The 16,895-nt window shown below is 37.4% G+C and overlaps 1 protein-coding gene across 4 annotated transcripts; it reads left to right on the top strand.

Annotated features, from left to right (window-relative positions):
- The first annotated feature begins 1,786 nt into the window (after positions 1-1,786).
- MTX3 (metaxin 3) lies at positions 1,787-16,112 on the top strand. 4 transcript variants are annotated; one of them, XM_068535569.1, is made up of 10 exons: positions 1,787-1,882; positions 2,388-2,457; positions 2,827-2,903; positions 3,848-3,940; positions 4,459-4,641; positions 4,787-4,863; positions 5,381-5,538; positions 5,921-6,017; positions 6,822-6,910; positions 9,690-9,778. In XM_068535569.1, exons 1-9 carry the CDS (start codon positions 1,802-1,804, stop codon positions 6,886-6,888), a joined length of 903 nt encoding a protein of 300 aa, XP_068391670.1. In that variant the 5' UTR covers positions 1,787-1,801; the 3' UTR covers positions 6,889-6,910; positions 9,690-9,778. The 4 variants fall into 4 exon arrangements, with proteins under 4 accessions (XP_068391670.1, XP_068391669.1, XP_068391671.1 ...); XM_068535568.1 differs by lacking the exon at positions 5,921-6,017 and having other exon boundaries at positions 9,690-16,112; XM_068535570.1 differs by lacking the exons at positions 3,848-3,940; positions 5,921-6,017 and having other exon boundaries at positions 9,690-16,112.
- The last annotated feature ends 783 nt before the right edge of the window (positions 16,113-16,895 follow it).

Genomic DNA, 16,895 nt, shown 5'->3' with positions numbered 1-16,895 from the left:
AAACAAGACTCAAGTAATCTACATTCTCTGTGTACGATTATTTAAAATGCCTAATTGTAGTATATGGACTCCGAGCTTTATGACTTGGGATTTTAATTCTCTAAACAGGGAGGTCCAATTACTTGAATCTGAAAGTTGAATTACCTGCTTTATACTGAAGACTGAACAGACAGACTCCATTGATCCCACAGAGGATGTATCATTCCTACTCTCTGCTTTCATAGTATTTTATTTTTATCTCTAACTTTACACATGATAATCTAACTTGTTACACCTAATCCTTTGTCTCCTTTGTAGAGTATAAACTCCTGAGGATAGAAGTCATATCTTATTTATCTCTGTATTCTCCCAGAGCCTTACAGTGTTTTGGACATAGTAGCTGCTCAATAAATATTTTGACATTTAATTTTAATGGTACATATGTTACACATTTCCCAGTTTAAAGTATTGTTAAAGGAATGTCACCTTTGACATAACTTCCGTACCCATTTCTGAGAACTCTCGCCTTTGAAACATGAAAATGGACTTTAGCAGATTCATACTGTAATTTAGATGGCTATGTAAACAGTAAGGGAGTGCTTAGCAATTACTTGTTCAATTGTAATTTTATGAAAATTTGCAGAGATTTCTTTTGAGTTTTCAGTTGTTTAAAGGGACCCAGCCATCTCAGAGGCACAAGGAAGGAAGGATCTCAGAGGAGTGCCTGGGAGGGTATCCCAGAAAGTTTACTTTGCCTTCTAGAAAGAAGCCTGACATCCAGGTGCTAATTTCAAGACCCAGAGAGCATGTTACGATCATGGCATTCCCAAGGCCTATCTTTCCTCTTTTTCCTCCATTTTTCTGAGAAATTGTCAGTTTGATGTTCAAGAAACATGTAGTTCATGCCCACTAGGCTCACAGACACGACTGGTGACATGATTTGCAGGGCCCAATTGAAATAAAAAATGCAGGGCCCTTTGTTCAAAAATTATTAAGAATTTCAAGACAATGACACCAGAACTTTAAGGCAAGTGTGAGCTCTTCTAAGTATAGGGCCGTGTGTGACTGCAGAGGTCTCACATCTATGAAGCCAGCCCTGTTCTGTCTTCAAAGAACTTCTAGTACACTGAAAGGCAAAAGGTTTGTATCAGATAGAAGCTACAATTCAAGTATGTACAAGATGCTTCAGGAATCCAGAAGTTTCTAACTTTGGAAAATTGTCCCAGGGAGGTGACAGTTAAGCTCATTTCTGAGGGAGCAGTGCCAGGGAAGAACGATATTCCAGACTGAAGAACGGCAGATTCACTTGACAAACTTCAGGAAACTTGTTACTTTTAGGAAGAGTGTAACGAGCAAATATGAAGGTGACTAACTGAGATTGAGAGTGGCAAGAAGCAGAAGCCAAATATATGGGGAAAAGGGGTCAAACAATTACAGAGTACCTACTACACGCCAAGTTCTTTACCTCCATGTCATAATTTTAAACACAACAATCTTGTGAATAAACTATGTCATGCCTGGTTTACAAATGGGTTAGTTTAGGCCCAGGGTAGTAATAGTCAAAGCGCTTGGTACACATTAAGCATCCAATAAGTACTTGAGGAATTACTGGCGGGTTGTATGACATTGCCCAGGACTCTTAACCCCCAGGCCAAACTGATGCTCAGCGTGTTGCTAACCCCTTCAGTGGCCCTTCCCGCCTTGCACCTCCCCCAGTCCCCAAAGTACCCTTCCCTCCCTCGCGCCCCGCCCCCGCGTTTCCACGTGCCGGAAAGTAGGCGGCAAAAGTATTTCCGGGATAGCAAAGGTCGGCCCCGGCAAGATGGCGGCGCCCTTGGAGCTCAGGTGCTGGGGAGGCGGCTGGGGGCTCCCGTCAGTGCACAGCGAGTCCCTGGTGGTGATGGTGAGGCCGCCTCGCGAGCCGGGGCGCGGGAAAGAAGGGGCGGGGCCAGAGACGCGAGGCTGGCTGGTCCGGGTTCCGGCGGCTGGGGTTGGTTCCCGCGGCGCTCGGGCCCGGCCGGCCGGGGCGCTGCTCGCTGCACCGCCCGGGGCTCCCTCCCGTCCGACGAGTTACAGCCTAGCCTGTGACCCCGCCGAAGCCTGGAGGAGAAGTCATGGCTTCTCCGCTTGGCTCCGAGTTTTCTCAGCCTTGCAAAGCCGTCTGCGCAGTGGAATGAAAGCCCAAAACAGGAGGCGCGCGCTACCCGCTCTGCATCCCCCAAACGTGTGGGGGGAAAAAAGTCCTCGAAATCTTGGTAGCGCGCAACCCCGGCTAGAAGTAGCGGGAGGGACGCAGCCCCCGAGTCAGGCGTTTCTGCCTTCGGGGGACCCGGCTTTGAAGTAAAGCTGCTCTGCAGATTTGCATTACGTACTCAGTCTAAAATGTTTTATTGCAAACTCTCTTTCAGGCTTACGCCAAATTTTCTGGTGCACCCCTGAAAGTCAATGTCATAGATAACACCTGGAGAGGTTCAAGAGGTACAGTGTAAACTTTTAAACACCCATTTCTGCCCTCTGTAAGCACCCTCCCCCCTCTTATTTAAAGCTAGGGGGCTTGTAGCCATGGAGTACCTTGGGGTTTTAGTTCTTACCATGACCTTGGCTGTGTGTTGCTTATGTTTTGATCATTCTGAGTAATACTTCAAAGGAGAAGCCAAATCAGTGGAAATTACGAGAAATGAAAATGCTCTCCAAAACTTTTTGTGTGTGTGTGAAATTGCAAAAACCTAAGATGAGTTACTCATTTTTTTCTTCTCCAAATGTGACTGGCATAGTTTTTAGGGTATTGGAATCTCTTCAGAGGAAATCGAAATGCTTCCTTGTATGTAAACTGTGTTTTGATTACAGGAGATGTACCAGTTTTGACAACGGAAGACAATATTGTTTCTCAGCCAGCAAAAATACTAAACTTTTTAAGAAAACAGGTGGGTTCCTTCTGAAGAAGTAGATTCTTGATCCCTGCATGTTGCTTCCAAAGAAAGTGCATTAAAAAATTTTTTTTTTAGAATTCTTTTTTGGAGATACATAGGGCTTGATATAAGAATAGATTTGAGAGTCACTGCTCTAAATCATGAGTTGTACTGTGATTCAAAAGCCATATAGTGAGTTATAGTCAATTTATATTTTCATGCACTTTGCTTGGTTTTTATTGAAGTTTAGGAATAAGTAGATTCAATTTAACCATTTTCACTATTGTACTTATTGATATGATTGTAAATTTAGTTCCATAATTGCTACACATTTTGTGCTTGGTGTGAGGTCTGAGTTCCCATCAACTAGCAACTATTTATTTTTTAAAAGCACTTAAACTAATAGTTGCAGTTAAATGTTTCATGAAATAATGTATCCAAAATATCTGAACATGCCAAGATTTATATATCTAAAATGTTTAAACTGTAACAATTTACATAAATGCGAAAGTTATCATTGATTTTTGCCAATAGTTTAAAAAAAGAAGTCCTATATCAACAAAATTTAGAACTTTTCTCAATTGGAAGGTTTTCTTTTTTTCAAGGGGAAAATGCTACTAATTAGAACTTTTTCCTTATTGTTAACAAGAATAATAATAGCCTCTATTAAGTTTGTACTACATGCCATGCACTAAACTAGGTCATTAACAATCATTGAAATAATAGTTAATAATAAATAAACACCTAAAACTAACATTTATTGACCTTAACATGTGCATGATGCTGTGCTAAGAACTTTATTTGCATTAACCAGCATTTGTCGCTGAATTTGTATTTCTCTTTTCCCCTTTTAATATGTTTGCCATTTTTGAGGAAGAATAGGAGTCCTAATTTATTTAGCTTCACTGTTTTGGGATGTTCTTGACTTATGAGGTTTTTGGTTTTATATTTTTTAATAGAAATATAATGCCGATTATGAACTGTCAGCAAAACAAGGGGCAGATACACTAGCTTACATTGCTCTCCTCGAAGAGAAACTTCTTCCTGCAGTGGTGAGCATTGGTGAATATTACAGTATTTTAGTGACTTACTGAAAGTGTACTTAGTCGATTTAGAAGAAAAATAATGGAAGAGGCTTAAGAGAAGAAATTTCATTTATGTATCAGTCTTGATTCTTTCATGTAACTGCAGAACTGGGTTGATTCTGTTAGACGTTCAACTAGTGTATGAAACAACAAAGTGAAAGATAATGTCATTTTGGAAATAAAAATTCTCTGTGAAAGATTGGAGTTTGTCCATGTATAGAGTTGGGCCAACTGTAATTCATTCATTCAACAAATATTCATTGAGCACCTACTATGTTCCAGGCCTTACTCTGGGTGCTTGGGATAGAGCAGTCAACAAAACTCACACATTTAAAAACCTTGATTTATCCTTGAGTCATCCTAACTGGAAAATTTGTGTGAAGTCAACTTCATTCAGAGATATGTATGAAAAACTTTCACATTGATTGAGGATCTTCCTTTTAGTAAAAGAATATCCTTGTAGTGTTTTTTCCCTCCTTTTGCAGCTTCACACATTCTGGGTTGAGAGTGACAATTACTTTACTGTGACAAAGCCATGGTTTGCTTCACGAATGCCTTTTCCCTTGAGTTTGATCCTGCCTGGAAGAATGTCTAAGGGAGCACTGAATAGGATTCTCCTGACCAGGGGAGAGCCTCCCCTCTACCACCTCCGAGATGTAGAAGCTCAGGTATGGTTGGGATTACCTTCAGAGCAAGGGCCCTCCAGAGGAGGACAAGAGAAAGAGCAGGGGTGAACTTACCTATAGATGCTAGTCTGAAAAGGAGTTCTCAAGTATCTTTCCTACCTCTGAGATGTAATTTCATCCTTATTAGATATACAGAGATGCCAAGGAGTGCCTAAATCTTCTGTCAAACAGACTGGGAACATCTCAGTTTTTCTTTGGAGATACGTGAGTGCATGCCCTTAAAAACCATTTTGATGTTTTGTTTGCATGTATTCAGTGAGCAGTTATTTAAAGCAAGTTCCCTTGCCCGGTCCTCCCACCCCATCCCCAATGAGTTTTTCACCTAAAAAAAATATTTAATGGATTTTTACTATAGGAAACTTTTTCTGTTTGGGTAATCTCACATTGACTTAATATGCTACATATGTGAATTTGAAACTTCTAAGACTATTCCCACCGTGTCTCCAGTCTCTATATCACACTTATGATTAAAAATGAATCTTTAACTTACAACTTAATTTTCTTCTAAATAAAATGGGTAGAGTATTTTTTTAAAGCTACAAATGAGTAAAACCCTAGCTGCATCATTTTTATAAGCCAGAATGGGTAGTAAACCTTTTAAAAGACTGTATTGTGTACTTCAGAATTGACAAATGTATTTGAGAAAAAGTGTTTTTTTTTAACATAATCCCAAATTAATATTTTCTTATGTGCTTTTAAAAAATCCTTAATTTATTTTTAGGCCTTCTACTTTGGATGCCTATGTGTTTGGTTTTCTCGCACCTCTTTATAAAGTATGCTTTCCTAAAGTTCAGTTACAAGAACATTTGAAACAGCTCTCCAACCTGTGTCGCTTTTGTGATGACATCCTAAACAGTTATTTTAGGCTTAGTCTTGGAGGTAAGCTGGTTCCTCTTCAGCTAATCTTTGTTTGCATAGAATACTTGCATATTCTCCTAAGGATGTATAAGCCAAATCCATTACTTATTAAAGAAGTTTGTATATTGTCTTTAAATGCTGGTTTATAGAACTTCAAAAAGTTGCATTTTTCCAACTTTATTTTTATTCCCATGTGTTAGTTCTTCTTTAAATAGAGAAATATATATTTGCCGTTTGTCTGTTCTGGATTTTATACAGTTCCTGCTTCTTTTTCTTTAAATATTGCCCCTTTGAAGTGGGTCATTTTCTTCTAAAAGTTAACCACAGGTATTTATTGTGTCCCTGCTGAAAGATAGCATTTATCCTAATGCAAATGGGCAATTACTTTAAATGTTGCTTCTAGCATTTTCCTGTGTGAACAGAAATGAGCAGCAGATTGATTTTGGTGAGGTACACTCCCATGATTCCAGTACTTCAAAACTGATTGCATCCGACTGGAGGTACAGTAAACAGAGGGCACCTGTCACTTAGGCTCTGATTCTTCGAGAGTGTTGGGCCTTGTGCTTAAGTGATTGGGACACAAAATTTGTATGGGGAGAGTTGGCCAGAATTGTCCTTTTAAAAAATAGAAGTCATAAGGATCGTTGGTTTAGGGACAGTTTACTTTTTATAGTGGTTTATGTGTTTTGTATGTAATACACTTGTATATAACAAGGGAGGGGTTAGTTACTTTGGGGGTCATGAAACTGAGTAACTTTCAACCTTGTTACTTGGGAGCAGTGGTTAGCAAACCTGACTACAGAACAAATACAAAATCTTGGGTCCTATACCAGATTCACTGAATTAGAATCCCTTAGGGATGGATCCCAGGAATCTGTATTTTTTAAAGTTCCTCCAAGTACTTCGGATGCTTCGTGGATAGCTGTTTGGGCCTTAGAAAGCTGTTCAAATAGTTGTAACTAAAGACCTGTGTGAAATGGGGGGGAAGGTACAAGTCAAATTTGAGAAGGAAATAAGGACTGTTGTGCTCTTGCTAATGACCTTGGTTATCTGCATAATGCTTGGCTAACAGGGTCTCCTTAAGGACAAATATAGTCCTTTGGCTTAGGGTTTGGTTTTGGGGCATTACTCTCCCTCTTAAGTTTGCCTTTGAACCCAGAATGGTTTTTCATTTTGCCTTTTTTGGAGGGTGGGGTGGGCAGTGGGGCACTTAGGAGGGTGGATAGACTCAATATTCTTTGAATCTAAACAGCTTGTAAGGCTTTCAGAATTTCCTCTTTCTGATTTCTGTCCTGGCTTCTTAGGCATCTCTCCTGCTGGACAAGAAACGGTAGATGCAAATCTGCAGAAACTCACACAACTTGTAAATAAGGAATCCAACTTGATTGAAAAGGTCAAGTTTACTTCAATTGTTATTTTATAGTAGTTTAGTATTTTCCTTACTGCAATTAATATTGTTTTGGGTTATGCATTAACTTTACCTTTTCAGTTTTTTTTTTTTTTAAGTTTATTTTTTCAGAAAGCTGTTTAAACATACATTTACTAAAGCTGTATAAAATACAGTGTTTTGAAGCCAGTAATGGCCTGATTGCTTTGGGGAAAGATCTGATAATGGTACTGGATTTACTTTTACCACCCAGTTAGTAGTACTTTTCAAGTTAGGAGACCCAAAAGCCTGGCTTCAAAAAAAGAGAGAGACAAACAAAAAAACACTTCTTGCTTGTCTGCTTCTTTCTGTCTCTGAGGGTTAACGTTTCTTGAGATTGTAAGCACCTGTGCTTATCCTTTCTTGCTAAAAGCACTATGGTGTTTTTTTCTTTCTTCCACATAAATGGTTTTATTTTGTCTCCTTCCTATCCTCTGTTCTCAACGTTGTCTACAATTTTTGCCAGTGTGGATATTTTGCCACTTAGGGAGTATGCATTTGTTGAGAGAGATATTGAGGAATTGGGTAGGGGAGGGAGCCAACAATGGAAATTTCAAGGGTGATTCTAATTGGAAAAATACAAGGGAGTTATGCATGTTTTCCTCAAGTGTTTGATAAACTTTCTTTTTTTTTCTTATACAAATGGATAATGCTTTATTCTTTCACAAACTAATAGGTCATTGTGACTTAATAACACTGGCTAGAGGATTTGGGGGATTGAGTAACAGGCACTGTGTCATATGAGCTTTATGTGAGTTATCTCATTTAATCTTCACAGCAGCTCTGTGTGTGCAGGTACTTTGTCATTCCCATTTTACAGATGAGGTACTGAAGCTTCGAGAGTAGCTTATAACATCACCTGCCCGAGGCCGTTCAGCTGGCAAGAGGTAGAGAGGGAATTTGAACCCTAGAAATTGGATTCCAGCATGGGCTTTGCAGTTAGTCAGTCATCTAACTCATGAATGAAAGTATGTATCCATTACTACTGGCGGTAATAGCCAGATTTATAACTGCCACTCTCTGGAATGACCATTTTATTTCTTTTTATGGTATTGCATGTACCTCTTATTAAAGTTTGGGTAAGCTGAGTCAAAGCCAAGTTTGTCTTAATTCATAGCCTAACCCAGCAAATCTCATGAGAGGAAATACACTGAGAGTTAAGTGTGGATAATGGAAAGATTACTCAGACTGTTTTAGATACGTTTCTGCTAGATGAAGGCTATCCAGTATAGTTTCCATTTCTATCTGTGGCAAATTCATTAGACATGTGAAGGGAACCATGAAATACCTACATATGCAGAAAGTGAAGCCAGGAGGCCCTGTCACCACTTGGTACAGTTCCATTTTGGCATCATCAATATATGAGAGTTTCCTGACCCTATATCAGCACCTCTCTCCACCCCACTTCCCATCTGCTCTTCAGTACAGTTCACTGTTTGCTACAAGACATTAGAACAACAAATTCTATTGGCTACCACCGTTCACCATTTAGACAGGAAATCTAGAGCTTAAAAAAAAGAGAGAGTTATGTTTGAGGAACTTAGTTCTTGCAAGGAAAAAAAAGGTATCACAATTGATTCAGATAGTTCACTGGGAATACTTTTTCCCTCGGAAAATTAAGAGTTAATCTTTTATTCTTTTCCCTTTATTATGAACCCTATGTACCTCTGCTGAAACATTTCCCCTATGCTTTATAAAAGCATCTTGATAAGAGAGAGTTTTGGGCTGCTTATATTCAAAACTCTAAAAAAGCCTACCTATCAAGTAGATGATAAGATGGTATATTCTGTTGGTTTTGGGTCATTGATGGCAGCTGCTTTCAAGTCTTTTATGAAGCAGCTTAACACCAGGACCTTGCACTCTGGTTTTGGGGTACCCTGGTTAAAGGTAGTTTTCTAAGGTCTGACTCAGTTCTAAGTAACCCCTGTCCTAGTGTTTCCCGGGATGCTAACGTACTCCTTAGGTTAAGTCTGAAACTCTTGGACATTTTCTAAATATGCTCTTGATTTGTTTCTCTGGAGCAGACTTAGAACTGATCCAGTGTTTGCATTGCCTCTGGATTAGGTCTAAAGAATTTATCCTTCTTTCTGTCTCTTTTCGTAACTTCTCTTGGTCTAAATAGTCATAGCCTAAAAGAGGTGATCTTTTTGAGTGGAGTACAGGCCATTTTTATTGAGGCAATGAGCTATAGTTGAAAGAACAATAGTGTTAGAATAAGAAGACCTGTGTTCACATTTCAGCTCTGATGCTAGCTTTGCAACCTAATGCGAATCTGGTAACCATTCTGAGCTTCATTTTGCTAATCTTTAAAATAGGGAATGATTGTGTCCGCCTTTTTTTTTTTTTTTCCTTCACAGTTGCGTTGGGAAGATCAAATGAGAACATACTTTGTAAACTGTGGAGAGTAATGTAACAGAAATACTGCTTTTACACTTAATATTAGAAGATCTCTTAACCCAAGTTGTGCTGTGGTTGAGTTCGGTAGACTATTCATTTTGTGGAATTACTATAATTTTGTGAAGTCATCGAGGATGAGCCATATTGCTTTCATACATATACTGAGCCAGCCAGTATTTAGATACGTTTAGAATTCTTGAGAGATTATTTGCAAGAAAAAGGTTTCTCTAGCAGTCCTAGAAACATAAGGTTCAGTACTCTTCTAGACTATAGTTTGGATGGGGAGGCCACAGTCCATATAAGTGGTGCCATAGCCATTAGTCAGATGTACCTTTTGTACTTTCCACAGATGGATGACAATCTTCGCCAGAGCCCTCAGCTTCCTCCTCGGAAACTTCCAACACTTAAATTGACTCCAGCAGAAGAAGAAAGTAATTCCTCACAACGGCTATCACCCTGACAGTCTTCATGCTTTGTGCCCAAAGTCATGTAATTGTTGCAGTAATCTCTTACACTAAGTGTGTGAAGGCAAAAAGAAAATTCATAAATAAGTATAAGGAAGACTCTAAAACAAAAGAAACTTTCTGTGACAGCAATTTTTTTTTTAGTTAGGAAGCTCGTGTTTTAGCTTGGCAATGCACTTTAAATAACATCAACGTAAATGCTAAATGAACTTGGGGAAAAAAGAAAACACATTGTACTGTATATAAAAAACCTGCCTTAACCTTGGCAGATTTTTGCCTTTGGTTCACATGTTGCTGGCCCAAAGCTACACTTCTGTTCTGAATGTGCACTGTTAGTTTATTCAAGTTAACTTATTAATTTAGTATTCTTAGACCAGTCTAAATATCTAATATGTGGCTCTTTGGCTGAAGCCTTTTTTTCTTCTGTTTAGAAATCTGATGCTTATTTTAGACGTTAGGAAAAATGTATTATTCTAATATTCTATTTACTTCAGTAGAAAAGCCTGTATTTAACTTTAAAAAGCAATGAGGAATGTGTTTTTAATTATGCTCTCATAAGTCTAATCTTTGGGGGAGTTAGTACCATATATATAAATATTAAAGATGGTTACATATAATATTTGTCTGATTATATGCACTTCAATGTAACAGTATTTGCTCATGTGTTCAATACAGGTTAGCAAGGGCTGTTTTAATTTATTGGAGCTTTAGACCTGTGTATTCATAGTACATGTTTAACTCCAGTCATCTCTTTCTTGGGTTGATTTCAGGAGAGCTGAATGTGTTAGCATCGTTATTACGCCAGGCTGTAAAGTCTGACTGACACTTGCCCAGTGGTTAGACACTACTCAGGAGGAGCCCACTGCCAGCGAACTAGAAGTACTACTGTGCACCTGGTCCAGGTTCACCATGCTTGGCTCAGACCAGTGCTCTTTCCTAAGAAACATATCATGTAGTCACAACCTTTATGACAACTAATTATTTTCCATAGAGTTAACTGCAGTTGAAGGAGTCAATGGAGTAATCGGAAATAGCAGATTTTAAAGAACATTTTCTATTTATTGGTTGCTGAACTATTCAAAGATTTGCTGTGTGGGTAATTTTACTTATAATAGAATCTTGCTTATTTTAGTGGCTGAGGTGCCTCTGCTGTCCTAAAACTACTTCTGGGGTTTTTAAAATATAGGACCATGTTTTTGATTAGTGTCTTAAAAGATTACTATGGTGCTCAGCAAATCTTGTCACATCCTGCAGAAACCCCCAGGTTAGGAAAACAGTTTTGGACTCAAGAGACTTGTCTGATTTGAGCTGAGTGGAACTCGGCTGTGTTTGACCTGCATCCTCTCAATTTGTTCTGTATTTAGGTAGCTATTTATACAGAAGTCTTTATGTCATTGTAAATATTTTTTCTTGAAAGTTTTAATGAGAAACAGGGTAGTCTTCAAAGTCTTGTTCATCTGTTTGGATGCATTGAGAGAAAGAAGCTAATGAGTTTCACATTACTTCTGCAAAGGTGGGAGAGAGAGTGTGTGTGTGTGTGTGTGTGTGTGTGTGTGTGATGCGTTAGTCTTCTGTTATAGTCCAGCAATCGGAAATCTGTTTGAATGTTCTGTGTTGGAAATCATGACCATAGGGCTTGATTGATGTTTATTAGAGATGAGTGGTTAGCACATTAATCATCTGCTTATGCTTTAGTCAGGGTTAGTCATTTTCGATTATGATTTCTATTAAAACTTTCAAAAAGCATTTGAAGTGACTTACAATTGTCAAACGTGTGTAAAACAGGACAATTAAAATTAGTTTTTGGAAAACTAAAAAATTTGTAGGAGAAAGAACTATATTAACCCTAACAGATTCTAAAATTGAATGGTAAATTTCACTCCAGGTTTCTCCATGGGCAAAGTCAAAGGATAATACTGGGTTATGTAAAGTTTTCTGTCAATAAGGTTACTACTGTCCATGAGTAAGCAAAATGTGTTTACATTTTTATTGGAATGTGGAAGGAATATCGTATTCTTATGACACAAAGATGCAGCCAGTAAGCATACTGTAATGTTTGATGTGTTGAAAGTTTAATAAAAAAATATCATCTTAGAATAACAAGTATCTATCCTTTTTTAGTAGAGAGACAACTGTAAATATGATTTATTTCCTTTTGGTCATTCCTGCTTTGAACTGCCTTTAGCTGTATGCTATATAGGCCATGATGCTTCCAGACTATCTTTCCTAAGATGCAAAATATGATTTAGGTAAGTGAGAATTTATATGCTGGGTTACTTAGTTGAGGGTTTTGGTATAAGCTAATGAGATGCTAGGAAGCTATCGCTGAGCACAAGCCACTCCAGGGATCAGCCACACATATAGGAAGCTCTTGGAAAGGGATAACTTTCCAGACTGGGCAGAGAGCTTTTGAGCAACCTGTCAGGATATGCTTTGGATAAAGTTTGAGTTGGCTGGGATAAATGGTCCACAGTCTTAAAATACTGTGAGCCACTTTCTTTTGGAAGTGATGGTGGAGGATAATATGATAAAAGGGACTATGTTTGTGTTTATGTTTCTTGGTAGTATAGGATGAGAAAATTGGTCAGATAATCCCCATAAGATAAAGATCTTTCATCAACAAACTGTCATCAGTTATCCATAAGACTGGCCATTCCCCTAAGACCAAAGAAACTGTAAAAGACCTTTAAGGACAGTTATTCCTACACAATGTTTTTCCCCCTAAAAGGTTGGCACTGACAAACGAATTAAATTTCAACCTAGACATGTTTGTTTTATTTTTTGAGTGCTAGAGGATTAGAGATTTTATGTTAAATCCGAAGCATTTTGATTTCCATTTGTAATTTCTGTTCACTTAATGTGGCTAGATATATTAACTTAAAGGAATGGGGAAGCTTATTTCAATCAGAGCTAAGTTACAATTTTCAGAAGTCTGCAAAAATGGAAGAAAACTAGACATCAAAAGAGGCAGAAATTGGTAACAGTGTTAGTATCTCAGAAAACCAATTTTTAAAGGTAGTATCATGTGATAAAAGTGGTATTTGAAGTCAGTAGTATGTTTTCTTAGGGCCTCTTCCAGGAATAGACATTTACCATGTTATTAGATTTTTCATAAACTGTTTACTTTTTCATAAACTGTCAAAAATTGTATCCCTCTGAAACCAAAATATAAATGCTTAAATGTAAAGACAAGAAGCTGAGGGACGGTTACATAGGATCTCTCTGTACTATTTTTGCAACTTCTTTTTGTGAGTCTATAATTATTTCAAAATAAAAGGGTTTTAAAAATAAATTCAATAAGTTTATCATTATCTAGATAAACTATGATTTAAAATTTAATGCTGTAAACATAGTATTCAGTATTCAGTTCCAGATGAATAAATGCATAATATAAATTAAATATAATTTATTTCATTCTTGAGTTTAAAGAAAAAAACACCTCAGATTTATATCAAATGATAATCTAAAGATCTGTTTTGCCATATCAGCAAAGAAAAACAACAAGAACCCCTAAAACCAAGAACCCCTTTTCCCTAGGAGATTAAAAATTCTACGATTTTATGTTTGTAATTGTATCTTTTTTTCCTATGGTATGTGGGTTTACTTTTGAGGATAAAATATTTTGAAAAAAACTCCTTGTCTCTGTGTGGTAATCCTTCTTTGTTTTGCAAGTGTTCTCTCTCTAACTACACTAGGACCATGCTTTGATGAACAAAATGCAGCGTGTCTGTGCGCTTTTTGTTTTTTAAGTTCACAGGGATTTAGTGATTGACTTTGTCTTGGTTTAATTATTTATATAATTGAAATCCTGAGCAGAGCCACATATTATATTTGGGTTGTAATGACGGTCTTTTGTATATGTTGTTGGCATTTAGAATTATCTTTTGCCTTTTTTCTTGTTCAGCTCTGTGGAATTTACATTTACTTTTCAATGTTTTCATATTTCCTAAGAAATTACTAGATTTTTAAGAAACTTGTTGTTAATTACATGAACCAAAGGTCAGTAATCCTAGTCTCAAAGGTTTAACTGAAGTTTCATTAGATCTTCAAAATGTTGATTTTCATAGAGATGTAAAGATGGAGTGCTTTGCTTTTGTTTTTTTAAAGGGTTTGTAAAATTATTTAGCCCCAAACTCTTGTTGGGATATAATGTTTGCTAGAAGTCCAGGTTACCTCCCCTAGACTTAAAATTATTGTGATTGAGGTGGAGAGGTATCCTCGGAATCAAAAAGCATACAAAAATCGTTTGTTCCAGATGAGGAGGCCAATGATTACTGATGAGAATTAACATTCTTGAACAATGATATAAGAAAGGGTAGCTTTGAGTTGGATGTTTGTAAACAGAGAGTGGAATGTTATGATAAAAGACTATTTAGAGCAAAACAAAGTAGTTGCTTTAAAAAAATGCAGGAAAATAAGTCTTTTTATATCCTCATTATTATTAATTTGAAATTATATTGTAAGATATTTTTAAACTGTATTTCAGTTCTTTGGAGAAGCATTTCAAGATGTATTTTGGCAGAATATATTGTTATTATATGAATAGAGGGTTCTTTGGCTAAATAGGGAAATGCTGGGTTAGACAAAGTTAAGGTACTGTAGGCTTCTCAGAACCTTACATATGCTGTTGGTGGTTTCAGACTCCAAGAAGGGCCTGTATTTTATACACTATTTTCCTAATTTATTTTTATGTGGATTTTTTTTTTTTAAGTAGGTGTCATGTGGGATTTGTGTTCTGAGAAATACACTTAGGGAAATGCTGCCCTAAGAGTGCTTCTGCTTGTTTGTACTCATCGCAGAGGTTTCCAGTTGTTGGCTGCCCTTCTAGTGAGTGGTGATAAAATGGAAGCGACAGGTTAGGGCTCCCTAGGACCATGGAGTTGACGGAGGTTTGGCTGTGGGTCTAAATAGGCTGGTTATTTAGGCACATGTGAGGCCCTTGGTCAGTCCAGCTGCTTCTCTAGAATCCCAGTTGGCTTGGAACAGCTGTACAGGAGTGTGAACTGGTGGTTTCAGAGAACTAACCACTTGTTAGGCATCTATGAGACAGAGGGAACCAACTTGGAGTTCCATTCCAAACTGTTCTTGGCTGTGCTTTAAAAGTACCAGAAAGGCAGTGACTATTTATAGCATTAAAGTCACATACAAGCTAGTTATTATATATGTATATATATATATATATATATATATATATATGCACATGCATACACACATAGTGTCTTAGAAAGTGTACAGTTGCTTCAGTGACAAAAGCAAGGAAAGTTTAATATTTTCAACTTCTATTACTGAAGACATGGTCTAAAAAAGGATTGTATGTTTGTGTATGCATTTTCTAGGATGAGGGTTTACGGTTTTTATTAAATTCTCAGCAAGTTTCTGTATCCCCCCAAGTTTAAGCCTCACTAGACCTTCTAATTTCAGAGGACTAAGTATATCTGATTTCATTTCAAAGTATAAACCCAGTTCACTCATCAGGCATAAGGATGCTCTTTGTTTTCTGCAGTGTATATGCTTGCATATTTGGAACTGCCTGCTTTGGATGTGTATTTGCTGGAAAGCTTGCCTTTGGGTTTGAGTTGTGGTGTGGTGAACATCTGGCCATGTGCAAAGCAGTTGGATCTTTGTTCTGATTCTTTAGATCTCCTCATGCAAATTCAGAGAAATGCCTTCTAATCATTGAGTTTACATGTCCCGGATCCCTGGATGTCTAGAAACAATGGCTTGCCAGAGTTTGCGTCAGTCCTGAGCGAGTCACGCACTATAGAGGAGGCTGTGTTGGTCATTCTTTCTTTGACCTGTTGGCTGCCTCTCTTGCAGTGCTGGCGTCTTATTTCTTGGAGAAGGACGGGTGTACTCAAGCTTTTATGTTAATTGCATAAAGATGAGCTTTATTCTTCTTCTGACTTGATGTTTTATTTTGTAAAATAGGAAATAATGTCTTTCCATTTTTCTGTTCATCCCGAAGTGGAAATTTGAGGTGTTTATAATATAATTTTAGCTTTCTGGAAGACTGATAGCAAAGGAGACAAGTAAGAAATTTATGTATACTCATATCGGTTTTGTTCCACCAAGTTTATCTTCAAATGGTATACATTTGAAACATCTGTTCTAGTGTACAAACACTGTAGTTTTGTTATGAAGTAAACAATCTTAAAATAAGCATTGTTGGTCATAATTTCAATATTCTAGACTTGCCTAGTGTGAAGATATTTTACCCAGAGACTGTGTATAAATACCCAGAAGTGGTGATGATGATCAATGTTGTAAAGAATTTATTCTGATAAATGAGAAACTGGATATAATGTCAAAATAGCTATTTTCACAATAAAATCTCAAGTTGCTTGAATGTTTATTAATTCCTGGTTTAATGTTATTTATTCCTTGAGGTGAATATTTCATTGGGAAGAATTTTGGGGTCGTTCAAAATAGTTCTGTGCTGGGACTGAGCTAGATAGAGGGTTGTTCTTTTTAAAATGTCCATTCTTTCTGTGATGCATTGAGATCACTTGTGCTCTTTCCAGCCTGTGCTAAAGGAGGTTAGAGGCCTGCTCCCTAGGCCATGGTGTGTGTGTAACCTCAGACAGCTCACACAACTTTTCAGGACTCTAGTTAGCTTATCCCTTTGGCTTTATAAGTTTCTTTAAAATTTTCTTTTTTGCTCACCTAGAAAGTCCAGTGATGTTCCATGCAATTGGATGGAAGGCATACACTGAGAAAAATAATGCAACTTTAGTTAGTGGGGAAGATATTCATTTTTTTTTTTTTTTTAATTGGGTAGCACATATGGGTATGGAGAACCCTGTTAGGGCTGTTAGTCTAGTAAGGGCAGGTTCCCTGAGGGGATGAGTCTTTGTTAGTAGAGTTTATTTTTTTTAATTGAGGTATAATTTATGTATAGTAAAATGCATCAACCTTCCAAGTAGAGCTGTTCAGGTATGTATTCCTCTCACATGAGAAGCCAGCTACATCTTTGTTGATACTTCTATCCCCAAAGAATACAAATCTTAATTGGGTATGAACTTTGGGTTTCAGATGAAATGCCCTTGGGTGGATTGAGGTGGTAACGATCACTTACTTCTTGCAAGAGAGCA

This window comes from Eschrichtius robustus, chromosome 2 (genome assembly GCF_028021215.1).
Source record: "Eschrichtius robustus isolate mEscRob2 chromosome 2, mEscRob2.pri, whole genome shotgun sequence".
Lineage (NCBI taxonomy): Eukaryota > Metazoa > Chordata > Mammalia > Artiodactyla > Eschrichtiidae > Eschrichtius > Eschrichtius robustus.
The sequence above is the reverse complement of the archived record's forward strand: the minus strand, read 5'-3'. Positions and strand labels throughout refer to the sequence as shown.

Coding starts and splice junctions, on each gene's coding strand:
- MTX3 (XM_068535568.1), top strand. CDS start 1,802: ATGGCGGCGCCCTTGGAGCTCAGGTGCTGGGGAGGCGGCTGGGGGCTC. Junction 1,883..2,387: donor GCGAGTCCCTGGTGGTGATG/GTGAGGCCGCCT, acceptor ACTCTCTTTCAG/GCTTACGCCAAATTTTCTGG. Junction 3,941..4,458: donor AGAAACTTCTTCCTGCAGTG/GTGAGCATTGGT, acceptor CTCCTTTTGCAG/CTTCACACATTCTGGGTTGA.